We start from the raw sequence: 17,009 nt of genomic DNA on the forward strand, positions 1-17,009 counted from the left end.
ATGGAAGGACATGACTGAAACTTGATATTAGGTAGTCAGAAACGAGCTAAGCCAGACACCTCAGTTTGATTTTATTCTTATTCTTATTATTTTATTTATTAAATTTCTATAGTGCCCATAAGCCACAGATGTCAGGGTAGTTCACAACATAAAAAGACAATATAAAAAAGACAAAATACATAATAAAAAAGAACACAAACTAGCCAAAAATGCCTCCACCAGAAGACATTTAAAAGGGCCTTGGATGTCAATCAGCCAATGTCCTGCTTAAAAAGGAACGCTTCGCTTGGCACCTAAAGGTGTACAATGAAGGTACCAGCCGAATCTCCCTGGAGTGCAGGGTCTCCAGTCCCACAGGAAAGCACCCTTGATGTCAGGGGTGCCAACTTGAATAAAATATTGTGGGGACCCAGGTAAGCCATGCCCCACAGAAATGATCACATGATGCAGTGCGCACACACCATTTGGATGGCAATACCCATCAACTTTGTAGGGTCCAGCCCTACTGGAAGGAATTATTTTTTATTTTGTTTCAGCTGCTTACTGAGACACATTTAATAGGCTATCACATGACTGCCAGGATCAGAGGCTGCTTATTTCTGAATGCCAGTTGCTGGAGTCAACTCCAGGAAAGAGCTGTTGCCATCAACCTGGGTTGGCCACTGGGTACAACAGGATACTGGATTGGATTAAGCTTCGAACAGAACCAGCAGCAGGACTTTTCTAATGTTCTTGTCAGCAGCAAAGTTCATGCCAAACTCTCAGCTCTGGCAATTGCCCAAACATCAGAAGCCAAGGAAGCCTGAGGTTATACGTGTCACACTGTGCTGGAGGGTGTTGACTTCTTCTGATTAACTGGCTGTGGGGGAGAAAGGAGAAGTCAAAATAGAGGCATAGAAGGCCAAGCCAGAATGACCTCCCTGCTGCGGCTTCTGCTGCTGTCTCTGATTCTCAGGCACCTTCAAGTCTTGACGCGCAGCGTAATTTACTAATGCAGAGTTTTGAAGAATTAAAGCTTTACTAAGTTAAAATAAACTTCTCCATAAACAACATGCTTCCAAACAGTTTGACTGAGATTACATACTGACTCTGCTCACAACTGAAGCAGACAGACTCTGATTTCTTACATGCTCTCATGTGTCTTTGTCACATGACAAGTCTGTGGGAAGCTGAAAGCAAAGTGCTCCTTAAATTTGATGAGGGAAGAAAATGGAGCGCAGAGTTACTCCCTGCCTGGAGACTTCCTCATTAGCGGAATCATATCTCCAAGAAGCTTTGCTGAGCAACTTCCAGATAACTTTCCCCAGCCCCCAGTAACCAAGCTTAAAGTGTAAATAATAAAATACATCGTGGATATCATGCTTCTCCCTCACCTCCTCAATGGTTCCCTTTCATAGGGAAATAGTTCTTATTTCAGGGATAGGGAGACAGTGGCCCTTCAGGCGCTGCTTGGCTCTGGCTCCTATCGTCCTGACCACTGTTTGTGGAGGCCGAGGCTGAGGGGAGTTTCTAATCTCTTTTCCTTTTCCTCCTTACTGTCTTCAAATAAAAAAATCTTGGAGGTCCTGGGCCACAGGGAGGTTAGACTGGCCTCAACCAGAACCAGGGCTTTTTTGGCTGTGGCCCCGATCTGGTGGAACACCCTGTCACAAGAGACTAGGGCCCTGTGGGAATTGACATCTTTCCGCAGGGCCTGCAAGACAGAGCTGTTCCACCAGGCCTTTGGCCAATGCACAGTCTGACCCCCTCTTTTCGTAATCATCACTAAACTCTAGCCCAGTGGTTGCCATTAATTTGATTTGAATTGTTTTTAAAATGAATCGATTTTAGAATGCTGTGCTACTTTTATTGTTATTATCCATGTCTTTTAAAATTATAAACTTGAGGTCATAGGCAGCTTTAGGAATGATTTGTAAGCTACAGTGGGAGTTTGGCCAAAGAGCAAGATCAGGACCGTATAAACGGAGGCCTTTGTACAGTTGTAGAATTGTAGAGTTGAATGTCCCCACCCCTCTGAATCTTGAGTGGAACCACAGGTTGTTGTTGGAATTAAAAAATAATCTGGATCCCAGATAGTATTTTCCTGAGGGCTGCAGTAAACTCTACAAACCACAAAATACAAAATAAAAATACAATGCCCCAATAACCCCGCCCCCCACTGTATAGGCAAGCAGTTTCCTCTCACTGCAATTCCAGCTAACCATGTGTATGGTGAGGGAAAAAGTTTGTGAATCCTCTTAGCCCCTCACTGTTGTCCACTCGGTTATGAGATACGGAGGGCGATCACCTTTTAATCCCTTGAAAATAACATGGAACTGAAGAAGAAAGTGGGAAAGAATGATGCTCTTTCCCACTTCCTTTTACAGCTTCGAACTGTAAAATATCCAGTTGTTTTTAGGGGCCTAAAAAGGTTGGTAGACCCTAGTTAAGGAATGAAGATTGTAAAAGTGGGACATGATAGAGATGCATAAAATCATGCAGAAAGTGAAAAAGGACAGGCTTTTCCTGAAAAATTAATATTCAGAGGCATCCCTGGAAGAATCCACTTTGAGAATCTAGATAGAAAATAGGAAGCAATTTTTGGATACTGTAGCCCAATGGAGAAATTCACTTACGCAGGAAATAGTGAAGAAGTGTGCATGCACACAAAAGCTTAGTTGGTCTCTAAGGTGCTACTGGAAGGAATTTTTTTATTTTGTTTCAGCTGCTAACTGAGACACTTTTAAAAGACACATGACTTCCAGGATAAGAGGCTGCATATCTCTGAATGTCAGTTGCTGGGATCAACTCAGCTTGGGTGGATCCCAGAAATGTCTGATTGGCCACTGGGTGCAACAAGATACTGCACTGGATTAAGCTTTGAACTGAACCAGCAGCAGGACTCTTCTAATCCTCTTGTCAGCAGCAAAGTTCATGCTAAACTCTCGCTCACCACGTGACCCATGTCAAACTTTGAAGCAGCGACTTTGTTTCCTCCCAAACATGTTTATCTCCAACTCTGCTCCTGCCCCTCAGGCCACACAGAGACTTCAGGTTGTTGCAGAGATGAACTTCCTTCCCCTTATAATTATCAAAATCATAGTGATTTATTCTGCCTTGTTCCTGAGGGAAAAGTTGATACACAGAAGATCACCTGTGTCAGAGACAGATTGAGTCAAGACTGAGAGTAAGGGGGGTGGGATACATCTGTGTGAGGTTTAATGGCTCTGAAGGTATAGCTGACCACTACCCATATTGGATAAATAAGAGTTTTCTTCTGATGTAGCTGGCTATGGGGGAGAGAGGAACACTCACAAGAGAGGTGTAGCAGTCAGTCAGAATGAGATCCCAGATGCTGATGCTGCTCATTTTGCTTGAATCCTGTAGAAACCTGAAGGCAAAATGCCTCCTGAATCCAATCCGGGAAGGAATCAAAGCACAGAATTATTTCCAGACTGGCGACTTCCTCATTGGCGGGATAATATCTCCAAATTTGTTTGGTTTACAACTACCATACATCTTTTCTCAGCCCCCATTAACCAGGTTTAAGGATGAGTAAGTAATTATATGCAGAAGGACGTCACATTTTTCTACTGCACCCCAATGGCTCCTGTTTACTAGGGAAATAGTCTCCATTTTAGGGGTGAGGACTCTGTGTTCTTCCAGATGTTGCAGGACTGCAGTTCCCATCACCCCTGATCACTGGCCAGGCTGGCAGGGGCTGAAGGAAACATGAATTTCGCAGCAGCTAGTGTGTTCCTTGTTCCCAGCCATGCTCTATTTTTGCCTGCTGTTCTGCTGTGTTGCTTGTTGAAGAACACAGGTGTATAAATGAGCCTGATCATGATTTATTTTCATTAAACGGTGAATGGTTTGACACTTTTTATTTGATTGATTTCATACAGATTGTCGAATAGGTTGTACTGGCACATCTTGTCCTTCTTGTTCACCATCCAAGAGATCAACCGGGATCCCAGGCTCTTACCCAACATCACGCTGGGCTACAGCCTCTATGAGAACTATTACCATGCAAGGATCACTTCTGATGCCATGCTAGACCTGCTTGCAGGTGGGGAAAGCAATATTCCAAACTATCGCTGTGGAAAATGGAGTAATATCTTGGCTATTCTTGAAGGAGCCAATTCCATCATCTCCAAAGTGATTTCAACCACGTCAGGCATGTACAAAATCCCACAGGTATGAAGGGTGGGGCATGGAGGGACACAAAACATTTTCAGCAGCAAAATAAATTCTCATTATCCTCATCAAAAAGAGGCATCAAAGAGGGAGAAAATCCTGGGCTATGTTAAGCTAGATAGTTCAGTGGGTTAGAGTGCGGTGCTGCCAACGTCAAGGTTGCAGGCTTGATCCCTGTATGGGACAGTTGCATTGCAGGGGGGAGGCCAAGATGAACCTCAGGGTCGCTTCCAACTCTACGATTCTATGACTCTTGAACACAGAGACTTTGCGAGTTTTGCAACTGCCCAAAGTTACAAAATCAGTCCCGGTCTGCACAATATTTGTTAGGTATTAAATATTTCAGGCTAATCCTATACTTTGCTCTGAAAATGAAACACTATACTTTTTCTTCCCCACTCCAGATCAGTTATGGCTTTGTATCTGGGGTTGTTGATGAGAACACCAAAGTTCCTTTTGTCTACCGTACGGTCCCCAGTGAAGAAGTTCAGTACCTGGGGATTGTAAAGATGCTCCAGTATTTCGGATGGACGTGGATCGGCCTCTTTTCTCCAGAGAATGAGAATGGAGAAAAGTTTTTGAGTGCCTTGACATCTCTGATGGCCAGCAATGGAATCTGTGTTGCCTTTTCAGTAAGAATACCAGAAAAGAATGAACATGAGAGGTTCACACGAAGTGAATTAATTGCCCTACGGACACAGACCAATGTATTCCTTTACTATGTAAGCAGATATACGGGATTGGTTATCATCATGATACTACAACAAAAACTCGGGAAACAAATTGGGCCAAAAGTATGGCTCACAACAGCTTTTCAGGCCATTGACACAAATTTGTCTTTCGGTCCGAAGTATTTGAAGTATATCCATGGTTCATTCTCCTTTGTAATGAAGACCAAAATAAGGAACAAACGTGACTGCTGTAAATCAGAGTCCCATCTTTTTAATCTATTTCGGCAAAAAGCATTTAGTTGTTCATACTCAAAGCACGTCCTCACTGTGAGAAGTTGGACAAGATGCAGAGATGTGGAGAATCCGGACGTGCCATCTGAAGAGGAGCTGCAGAGTGTTCTGTCTCAAGACAGCCACAGAACATACTTCAGTGTCCAAATCATGGCACATGCTTTAAATGTTGCCTGTTCATCCAGATCAAAGCAGATGTTGATGGCGGGTGGAGGAGACCAGTTGGCATGTCAAAGGCTACAGTCATGGCAGGTATTTCCTTTCCCTTTCTAGAAATCAAAGTTCTTTCTACCAACTCTACAATAATCATTCTCATTGATTTAGACACGAATGCAACAGTGAGGAAAAAGTTTTTGTTTTTGTTTTTAATTTAGATTATATATATATGTGTATTTCATAAAATATCAAGGTGGTCTACTGCAATAAAAGACATAAGACCATATAATAAAACCATACGAAGCCAAAACAAGTTAAAAGCAGACGTCCCTCCACCTGGAGGGTGTCTCTTTAGTCTTGCCAGTAGGAGAAGTCGTGGCACAACAGGAGTTTAGAGTTCCAAGGTAGCAGGAATGAGCAAAAGCTATTTGGTGTTTTGCAACTTTCTGACTAGTTGCAGGACCTTAGCCAGACCTAGCAGAGTACCGTATATGCAGAATCCACGGAAGCAATTGGCGACTTGGCTGTAAACAGGATAGATGAAGCCGGAACCAGGAACTTGTAGTGAGGTGTTTATTATATACATTGGACTATTTACAGGAACAGAACACGGATCTTTAGCTAGCTCTCTCATACACGACTCACAACTCCTACACTGACACTCAGAATTCTGAACACTGAACCACACATTCCAGTTAGTAGACCATTAATTATCACTCCTTTGAGAGAGCTTGACCAATCAGGGAGCTGTCCCCATGCCTCTGTTATCACCAGGCAGACTTACTCCTTCAGATGACCTTCTGGCTGTCTGCCAAACCTTAATTGACTGTGTGAATAGCTGCACATACACAGTTTCCCAACAACATCTAAAATGCTTTCTAAGTTCTGGTGTTTAGTCCTCTGTAGATTCCAACTAGGCTAGGTATGCCAGGACTTTGGAGTTCAAAGGCAGAAGGGATGAGATGTCCAAAACGCTTTGAAATGCTGGTGTTTTCTCTGTCATTCCAGCTTCACACTTTCTTAAGAGAACCCCAGTTGTTGAACACTTCCATGGGCAGACTGTATTTGGGTGAGAATGGGGAGCTGCCAATCATGTTTGACATTGAGAATTGGGTGGTGCTTCCCAATGAGTCTTGTGTTAGAGTGAAAATTGGGAGTATAGAGAGAGAGGCATCCACTGACTTCAAGCTCGCCATTAACCCAGAAGCTATTGTGTGGCCCAAGTGGTTCAACCAGGTAAGAGCACCTTTATTCCACATGATACACATTAAGATCTAGTAATGTGTTAGTCCCGGGGGGAAGGTTACCGTTGGTGTAGTCAAAGTCCGATCCTGGGTCACTAGCCTGGAAACAGTTCACAAGGAGCGGGGCGAGGTCCGAAGCCGGAAGCCGGGCGGGGACAGGAACACTGGAGGGTCAGGTCTGGGTCCGGGCGGGAACAGGTACTCAACAACGACGTTGCTCTCGCAACCTAGGACCGGGCTGACTGGCCTTTATCTTCTCTGAGGCCAGGGGCGGTCCCGGCCCCCAGGAGACCCGCCTCTCCTGGTCTTAAGGCGAGCACTCCTCCTGGGAGAAACCAGTTCCCTTCGCCTCTCTGCCTTGAGCCTCTGCAGTTCAGGAGAGGCTGAAGGGTTACTGGGCCCAGGGGGAGACTCACCTGTAGGCACTGAGTCCTCAACCACCTCTGGAGCCAGAGTGGATTCACTTGGTGCCTGCTCCTGAGGATCCGGCACAGGTGTAGGCACTTCAGAATAAAGGCCCTGCCCCAGTTCAGCTGGCCCTGGAGGCGGGGACTCCTGTGCAGGCTGGGATTCCTCTGGTTCAGCCTCTGAATCAGATTCCCAGGCCATCACAAGTAATCTATTGAATATTTACAAGAGGAATTCAAGTATAATCTTTTGGCTGATGCTTTCCTTATAATTAATTAAGTAAATTATTAAATGTGCATATACACACACACATGTATGTATGTGTGTTTGTATGCATGTAATTTTTTCATTTATTGTGGGAGCCTTTTTTGTGGAACCAGATTGAGCTGCACAATATGGTCCATGGGAAATCCAGCAACAGAAAAATTCTGTGGTCCCACCTTCCCTGGATGCCCTAAGCACGTGCTTATTCTGCTTAATGGCTAATCCAGCCCGGCCCTGCGGGATCTCATGAGAACATCGCAGAGCCCATGCAAGAGCATCCTGGAGCCCAGTGAGCAAAAGAGAGAGCTTGGGATTAAGGCTTGCTTGGCATGCCAGTTCCGGAAGGTCAGGGTGGTTGTGCAGGAGCCGTTCCAAGGGGCTCATTCGAGTGCAGTCAAATTTTGGTTCTGGAACTTAATCCATTCCTTCCAGTAGCACCTTAAAGACCAACTAAGTTAGTTCTTGGTATGAGCTTTCGTGTGCATGCACACTTCTTGTTTTGACTATGGCAGACCAACACGGCTACCTATCTGTAACTTAATCCATTCCGGAATTCCACTCAACTTCCCAAACTGTTCGAAAACCAAGGAACGGCTTCCGATTGGCTGCGGGAACTTCCTGCACTCAATTGAAAGCTGTGTTGGACATTTGGCTTCCAAAAAATATTCACAAACCAGAACACTTGCTTCCGGGTTTGCAGCGTTCGGGAGCTGATTTGTTTGGGAGCCAAGCCATTCAGGAACCAAGGTACCACTGTATATACATTTTTGCATATACTACTCCTTCCCCGGAATGTAATCCCTGCATAAGATGTGATCATACTCTATGTTTAAATACTGCTCTTCATCAGAGTGTTTTATTGCTGCTGTTCTGGGATGGGATTTTTCTTTTCTTTTCTTTCTGCATCTTTTGCCCTGTGCCTAGAGAACATATTGGGTTGTTTCAAAACTCTATGAATCAACTCCATTGACACAAATACTCCTGGCACACAAATACTTCCTCTGAATGTACCTTCTTTTTTATTATTATTAGACTGTGCCTCAGTCCTGTTGTTCAAAGACCTATGTATTAATACTTTTTTCAGTACATTTCCGAGCACAATTCAAAGTGTCGGTGCTGACCTGTAAAGCCCTAAACCGCCTCAGCCCAATATATCTGAAGGTGCGTCTCCACCCCCATCGTTCAGCTCCGAGGGCCGTCTGGTGGTTCCCTCCTTGCAAGAATTAAGGTTACAGGGAACCAGGCAAAGGGCCTTCTCGGTGTTGGCGCCTGCCCTGTGGAACGCCATCCCATCACATGTCAAGGAGATAAACATCTTTTTGACTTTTAGAAGACATTTAGTGAAGTTCTTAATGACTGATGTTTTAATGTATTTCTAATCTATTGTTGGAAGCCGCCCAGAGTGGCTGGGGAAACCCAGCCAGATGGGTGGGGTATAAATAAATTATTATTGTTATTATTTTAAAAGTAAACACAGCAAGAAGGCTTCCGTTCTACATCAAGCATAGGCGCTGTGGGGGCTTTGGCCCCCACAATAAATTATTAGAGGGGAATGGGGACCCATAAAGTTGATGGGCATCGATTATGTGTTATGCGGCTTAGCTGGGTCCCCACAATATTTTATTCAAGTTGGCACCCCTTACATCAAGGGTGCTTTCTTGTGGGACTCGAGACCCTACTGGGTTCTTTCCAGACTCTTTGAATGACTTCCATAGGCACAAATATTGCTGACACTTCCCCTTTAATGTGTCATCTTTTCTTCATGGCTAGACTGTGCCTCATGCCAGGTGTACCAAAAGGTGTCGCCCAGGATATGCCAAGGCGGTTCAAGAAGGAAAGCCGGTTTGCTGCTATGCTTGTGTTCCGTGTGGGGAAGGGACCATATCTACACAGGAAGGTGGGTGACGCCACAGGAGATGGAATTTGTGGGGAGAATATGAATAGGGCAACATATCAGTCAGACACTTTCTGTGAAGATTCTAAAGACGTATTTGGATGCAGATCCTTTCTTGATTTCTTCATTTTTAATCCCCTTCCAGGAATTTATTTGAAAGAAATGACTCGCAGGAAGGAATCTCTGGGATGCAAATTGGGTTCAGCCTGCCCTGCCCATATAGCAGAGCTTTGGCTATTTTGTGCCAAGCCTTCTAGGATCAGAGAACCAGAACCACCCTCACAAAAGGAATTTAAAAATGTCTTCAAAATAAACAAGAAATAGTGAAAATAGCCAATATTTATTTAAAAGAGAGAAAGCATAATGCACAATAATAATAAAAATTAGGTGAACTTTCCATTCCATTGCATTGTAGAACAATTAAAAATTATGGGATTTCAGCAGGAAGTTATTGGATATCCCAGACAAGGAGTTTGAGAACAGCTGTAGCAGCTTGGAAGAGAGGAGTTCAAGGATATTAAAAATAAATAAATCATAAGTTGTGTGTCCTAGTTTTTCAGTTTGATCCTTTTGCATGTTTTGCATGTTTTGTGGTATTTTATTCATTGTGACTTGTTGTTTTTTATTAATTATAAATTAGGACTTCTTTATTGTACATGATAAGTGTAAGCTGTTTATTATTTGCTGATATTAATTTTGTTGTTGTTGTTGTTTAGTCGTTTAGTCGTGTCCGACTCTTCGTGACCCCATGGACCAGAGCACGCCAGGCACTTCTGTCCTCCACTGCCTCCCGCAGTTTGATCAAACCCATGCTGGTAGCTTCAAGAACACCATCCAACCATCTCATCCTCTGTCGTCCCCTTCTCCTTGTGCCCTCCATCTTTCCTAACATCAGGGTCTTTTCCAGGGATTCTTCTCTTCTCATGAGGTGGCCAAAGTAGTGGAGCCTCAGCTTTAGGATCTGTCCTTCCAGTGAGCACTCAGGGCTGATTTCCTTAAGAATGGATACGTTTGATCTTCTTGCAGTCCATGGGACTCTCAAGAGTCTCCTCCAGCACCATAATTCAAAAGCATCAATTCTTTGGCGATCAGCCTTCTTTATGGTGCAGCTCTCACTTCCATACATTACTATTGGGAAAACCATGGCTTTAACTATACGGACCTTTCTTGGCAAGGTGATGTCTCTGCTTTTTAAGAGGCTGTCTAGGTTTGCCATCGCCTTTCTCCCAAGGAGCAGGCGTCTTTTACTTTCGTGACTGCTGTTGTCACCATCTGCAGTGATCATGGAGCCCAAGAAAGTAAAATCTCTCACTGCCTCCATTTCTTCCCCTTCTATTTGCCAGGAGGTGATGGGACCAGTGGCCATGATCTTCGTTTTTTTGATGTTGAGCTTCAGACCATATTTTGCGCTCTTCTCTTTCACCCTCAATAAAAGGTTCTTTAATTCCTCCTCACTTTCTGCCATCAAGGTTGTGTCATCTGCATATCTGAGGTTGTTGATATTTCTTCCGGCAATCTTAATTCCGGCTTGGGATTCATCCAGCACAGGCTTTCACATGATGAATTCTGCATATAAGTTAAATAAGCAGGGAGACAATATACAGCCTTGCCGTACTCCTTTCCCAATTTTGAACCAATCAGTTGTTCCATATCCTGTTCTAACTGTAGCTTCTTGTCCCACATAGAGATTTCTCAGGAGACAGATGAGGTGATCAGGCACTCCCATTTCTTTAAGAACTTGCCATAGTTTGCTGTGGTTGACACAGTCAAAGGCTTTTGCATAGTCAATAAAGCAGGAGTAGATTAAATTTTACTGTTTACTATTTATGAGTTTTATGATTGAATATTATTGAATATTGCTTTATATTGAAAGCGAAATGAAATATGAAAATGAAGTAATGTTACTGCACGAAAACTATCGCATAAGGAAATGCACCAAAAACACTTCCCTTTCTTACAATACATTCTCATTTTCTGATATCTCCCATGTGAGTGCATTTCTCAACATGTAAAAATAGTGTCTGTAAGCAAAGCCAAAGCCATTCTTTTTCTCCTCCTCAGATGCAGAGCGTTGCACCAAATGTCCAGAAGAACAATATCCAAACAAGGACCGAGATCACTGCAATCCGAGGATTATCACCTTCCTATCATATAAAGAATATTTGGGGATTCTCCTGACTTCTTTGGCTCTCTTCCTGTCCTTAACCACAGGCCTTGTTGTAGGGATCTTCATTAAACACAAGGAAACTCCCATAGTCAAAGCCAACAACAGGGACCTCTCCTACATCCTCCTTGTCTCCCTCCTGCTGTCCTTCTTGTCCTCCTTCCTCTTCATTGGCCGTCCCAGGAAGGTCACCTGCCTCCTTCGACAAACGGCCTTCAGCACCATCTTCTCAGTTGCTGTATCTTCTTTGCTGTCCAAAACTATCATGGTGGTGCTGGCCTTCCTGGCCACAAAGCCAGGGAACAGGGTGAGGAGATGGTTAGGGAAAAGTCTGGCCAACTCCATTGTCCTTTCCTGCTCCAGTGTCCAAATGGTCATTTGCATCATTTGGCTGGGCATCTCTCCCCCATTCCCAGACTCTGACATGCATTCCCAGGCTGGAGAGATCACCCTGCAATGCAATGAAGGGTCTGTTGCCATGTTTTATGCTGCCCTGGGTTACATGGGCTTCCTGGCTGCCATCTGCTTCACGGTGGCTTTCCTGGCCAGGAAGCTGCCTGGGGCCTTCAATGAAGCCAAGCTGATCACCTTCAGCATGCTGGTCTTCTGCAGCGTTTGGATCTCCTTTGTGCCCACCTACCTCAGCACAAAGGGGAAATACATGGTAGCCGTGCAGATCTTCTCTATCTTGGCTTCTAGTGCTGGGCTTCTGGGCTGCATCTTCATTCCCAAATGCTACATTCTTGTGCTGAGGCCTGATCTGAACACAAAGGAACACCTGGCCACAAAATCTAAAGTTGTTGCCTGATTCTTTACATGTTTATAACTGTTTTCCTCCTGAATTGCCTTGGGCATGAATGTATCTCCTTAGGTAAAGTTTGTTCTTAATTTTTCATTCATCTTGAATGATGAAAGGGAATCATTGAATCACATGCCTGGAGAGTTTCTGGACATACAACTTTTAGGGATAACCCTACCTGTAGAGTCTACTGGAGTGCAGCCTCCCTCTTCATACATAATTATCTTTCTCTACCATATCCAGTATGTACTTTGACATGACCCACCTTCCTTTCTTCCTCAGTTCATAACTTAAGCCTAAATAATAACCGTGTAACTTGAAATTCTGCTTGTAGTATTAAAAACTGCAACTGAAAAATGGAATCTCAATTGAGTGTATTAATGCTTGAGGGAACCACCTGAAGGCCCTTGGAGCTGGACCTCAGTATCTGGTCTGGACGATGGGTGTGGAGACACTCCTTTAGATATACATGGCCAATGTAATTTAGGGTTTTCAAGGTGAGCATCAACAAATAAATGTGACAGCTGTCTGTTTAGTGGGAGTGAGAGGGGCACCACGATAGCTGGAGCCAGAGGAGAGGTCAAAATAGAGGTGTAGGAGGCCAAGCCAGAATGACCTCCCTGCTGCGGCTTCTGCTGCTACCTCTGCTTCTAATGCACCATCAAGTCTTGACACGCAACGTAAATTAATAATGCAGAGTTCTAAAGAATAAAAGCTTTACTAAGTTAAAATAAACTACTCCATAAACAACATGGTTCCAAATGTAAAGAAAATGAAGGAACATTCTTTCACCTCTGGTGGACTTGCCCCAAAGTGAAGGCCTTCTGGGAAATGATATATAATGAGTTGAAAAAGGTATTTAAGTATACCTTCACCAAGAAACCAGAGGCCTTTCTTCTGGGCATTGTCGACCAGAAGGTGCTAAAGAAGGATAGAACATTTTTCATGTATGCAACAACAGCAGCAAGGATACTACTCGCTAAGAACTGGAAAACTCAAGATCTACCCACACTGGAAGAATGGCAGATGCAACTGATGGACTATATGCAACTGGCAGAGATGACTGGCAGAATCCGAGACCTGGGAGAAGAAAGGATTGAAGATTGGAAGAAATTCAAGATCTAGCTACAGAAGCACTGTGATTTAGTGGAATGTTAAGAAGGATGCTTGGTTATAAATAATTGGCCATCACTAAAATAGATCAGGATTTGATGATAAGAGAGATTAAGAGAAACAAATTTGCAGGAGAATTATTTTATTGTATTTAAATAAGCGGTTATAAAATTGGAAATAAGATGATAATTTGCTTGACAAAAACTTATTAATGATGAAAGTGGGAGCGGGAGACGTGAGGAAGTTCAAGGATGTTATGAAATTTTGTTAAAACAAAGCAATACTGTTTCTTATTATTGTATTCTTTTTCCTAAAAACTCCAATAAATATTTATATAAAAAATAAATAAGTAAAAATTGACTGATTAAAATGGTTAAAAAAACAAAACAAAACATAAACAACATGGTTCCAAACAGTTTGATTCAGATTACATACTGTGCAGTTTGAACTTTGACATGACCCACCTTCCTTTCTTCCTGAATTCATAACCGAAGCCTAAAGAATAACTTGGTGTAACTTCAAATTCTGCTTCTAATGAAGGAGGTGAGGTCAGGTGACCCCACCCAGGCCTGAAGTCCCCCCAGGCCTCAAGACCTCACCCCAGGCCTCAAAACCAAATTTCCCCTTTCTCCTAAAAATCCACAGCTTCAGCTTTTCTCTGCTCTTCTCTGCTTTCTCACAAGATGCTGCTGCATAGGCAAAACGTTATTTTTATCAGCACGAGAGAGCTTCAAGAAGCTAATGAATAGACTCTCTTAATGCCAAGAATAAGCAGGCCTGGGAACTGAGTCTTATCTCATCCAGTTGCAACACATCTTGGACACGCTGAGACACAAGGCTCCTCAACCCCCTTGGCTTCTCATCCCCCTTTCCTGGGAAGGGCGCCAAGAGTCCCAAGACAGGGGCTTTCTGTTCATGCTCAGGGAAACTCATGGGAGTGAGAGGAGCACCATGATAACTGGAGCCAGAGTCAATGATGGACAAGAACCACCACTTGTAAGTAAGACGGCAGGTGAGTGGTGGCGGCATGAAGGCCGGTTGAGATTGGTGGGTAGTCCAAGCCAGAATGACCTCTCTGCTGGGGCTTCTGTTGCCGCCACTGCTTCTAATGCACCATCAAGTCTTGACGCGCAGCGCAGATTAATAATACAGAGTTTTAAAAAATATAAGCTTTACTAAGTTAAAATAAACTTCTTCATAAGCAACCTGATTCCAAACAGTTTGATTCAGATAACATACTGACTGTTCACAACTGAAGCAGACAGACTCTGATTTCTTACAGAGAGCACAAAAGAGAAACTGGCTACTTTGTCACATGTCAGAGTGACCCAACAGTTAGCAGTCTGGCCTGAATAACTTTAGCAGGCCCAAATGCCTGTGCAGTCCCATCACTTCCCAGCCTACTTTGCTGCTTCTGCTCTCATGTGTCTTTGTCACATGACAAGTCTGTGGGAAGCTGAAAGCAAAGTGCTCCTTAAATTTGATGAGGGAAGAAAATGAAGCGCAGAGTTACTCCCGGTCTGGAGACTTCCTCATTTGCAGAATCATATCTCCAAGAAGCTTTGCTGAGCAACTTCCATATAACCTTTCCCAGCCCCCAGTAACCAAGCTTAAAGTGTAAATAATAAAATACATCGTGGACATCATGCTTCTCCCTCACCTCCTCAATGGTTCCCTTTCATAGGGAATTAGTTTCAGGGATAGGGAGACAGTGGCCCTTCAGGCGCTGCTTGGCTCTGGCTCCTATCATCCTGATCACTGTTTGTGGAGGCCGAGTCTGAGGGGAGTTTCTAATCTCTTTTCCTTTTGCTCCTTACTGTCTTCAAATAAAAACATCTTGGAGGTCCTGGGCCACAGGGAGGTTAGACTGGCCTCAACCAGAGCCAGGGCTTTTTTGGCTGTGGCCCCGATCTGGTGGAACACCCTGTCACAAGAGACTAGGGCCCTGTGGGACTTGACATCTTTTCGCAGGGCCTGCAAGACAGAGCTGTTCCACCAGGCCTTTGGCCAATGCACAGTCTGACCCCCTCCTTTCCTAATCCTCACAAAACTCTAGCCCAGTGGTTGCCATTAATTTGATTTGAATTGTTTTTAAAATGAATCGATTTTAGAATGCTGTGCTACTTTTATTGTTATTATCCATGTCTTTTAAAATTATAAACTTGAGGTCATAGGCAGTTTTAGGAATGATTTGTAAGCTACAGTGGGAGTTTGGCCAAAGAGCAAGATCAGGACCGTATAAACGGAGGCCTTTGTACAGTTGTAGAATTGTAGAGTTGAATGTCCCAACCCCTCTGAATCTTGAGTGGAACAACAGGTTGTTGTTGGAATTAAAAAATAATCTGGATCCCAGATAGTATTTTCCTGAGGGCTGCTGTAAACTCTACAAATATTATTATTATCATTATTTATTGAATTTATATAGCACCCTATACCGGGAGGTCTCAGGGCGATTCACAGAACAAAATCAAAGTATAACTATGAAACCACAAAATACAAAATAAAAATACAATGCCCCAATAACACCCCCTCACACTGCATAGGCAAGCAGTTTCCTCTCACTGCAATTCCAGCTAACCATGTGTATGGTGAGGAAAAGCATCGTTGTCAAAGTTCCCTTAGCTCACTTGTGATGCGGAGGAGATAGATAATTGACAGTAGACCTCTTAAAGCTTCTGATTCCCGATTCTTCACTAATAGCAATGGTGGTGTTGCCCACTGTTGCTTGAAATCATTCCTGTAACAGGCTCTTCGATCTTGAGTTAGAGTGCATATTACTCATAGCTGAATTTCCTAAGCCTCTTAAGACGTTGTCCACTGAATTGCTATAGTGCAAAATGAACTTAGCTAAATTAATAGAAAAGGGACATTAAACTAGCTAAATGAAGGACATAGATAAATGGTCATATGGAAATCTGCAACGGTGTTACACATAGTTTGTGGAAGAGAAATATTTTTGGCACATGAGTTTTGATGAGGATCAAAAGTACAATACTAGGAGAAAACTTAGTACATGGAAGGACATCACTAAGTGATATTAGGTAGTCAGAAACGAGCTAAGCCAGACACCTCAGTTTGATTAATTATTATTAATATAAATAATGGCTCACAACATAAAAAGACAATGTAAAAAAGACAAAATACATAAAAAAGAACATAAACAAACCAATAATGCCTCCACCAGAAGACATTTAAAAGGGCATTGGATGTCAATCAGCGAAAGGCCTGGTTAAAAAGGAATGTTTCGCTTGGCACCTAAAGGTGTACAATGAAGGTACCAGCCAAACCTCCCTGGAGAGCATTCCACAAATTGTGTCCTTGAGGAATCCCCTGGAATCTTTGTGAATCCTCTAAGCCCCTCCACTCAGTTATGAGATAGTGAGGGCGATCACCTTTTAATCCCTTGAAAATAACATGGAACTGAAAAAGGAGGTTGGAAAGAATGATGCTCTTTCCCACTTCCTCTTACATCTATAAAATACCCAGTTGTTTTTAGGGGCCTAAAAAGGTTGGTAGACCCTGGTTAAGGAACGAAGACTGTAAAAGTGGGACTTAATAGAGATGCATAAAATCACGGAGAAAGCGAAAAAGGATAGGTTTTTCCGGACAAATTATTACTCAAAGAGGCATCCACGGAAGAATCCCCTTGGAGAATCTAGATAGAAAATAGGAAGCAATTTTTTTGATACTGTAGCCCAATGGAGAAATTCACTGAAATAGGAAATAGTGAAGAAGTACGCATGCACGGGACACGGGTGGCGCTGTGGGTTAAACCACAGAGCCTAGGACATGTATGATCAGAAGGTCGGCGGTTCGAATCTGTGCGACA

General features: G+C 43.3%; 2 protein-coding genes across 2 annotated transcripts in view; both read left to right on the forward strand.

Annotated features, from left to right (window-relative positions):
- LOC309364408 (vomeronasal type-2 receptor 26-like) overlaps positions 1–17,009 on the forward strand; it is a 49,544-nt gene that overhangs the window by 12,782 nt on the left and 19,753 nt on the right. The gene's annotated exons all lie outside the window — the stretch shown is intronic.
- Positions 3,297–12,358, forward strand: LOC309364422 (vomeronasal type-2 receptor 26-like). The gene is made up of 6 exons (XM_081901666.1): positions 3,297–3,534; positions 3,885–4,176; positions 4,581–5,390; positions 6,303–6,530; positions 8,981–9,107; positions 11,166–12,358. Exons 1-6 carry the CDS (start codon positions 3,320–3,322, stop codon positions 12,074–12,076), a joined length of 2,583 nt encoding a protein of 860 aa, XP_081757792.1. The 5' UTR covers positions 3,297–3,319; the 3' UTR covers positions 12,077–12,358.

The sequence above is a fragment of the Podarcis melisellensis genome (genome assembly GCF_964234715.1).
Source record: "Podarcis melisellensis genome assembly, chromosome: 2".
NCBI lineage: Eukaryota > Metazoa > Chordata > Lepidosauria > Squamata > Lacertidae > Podarcis > Podarcis melisellensis.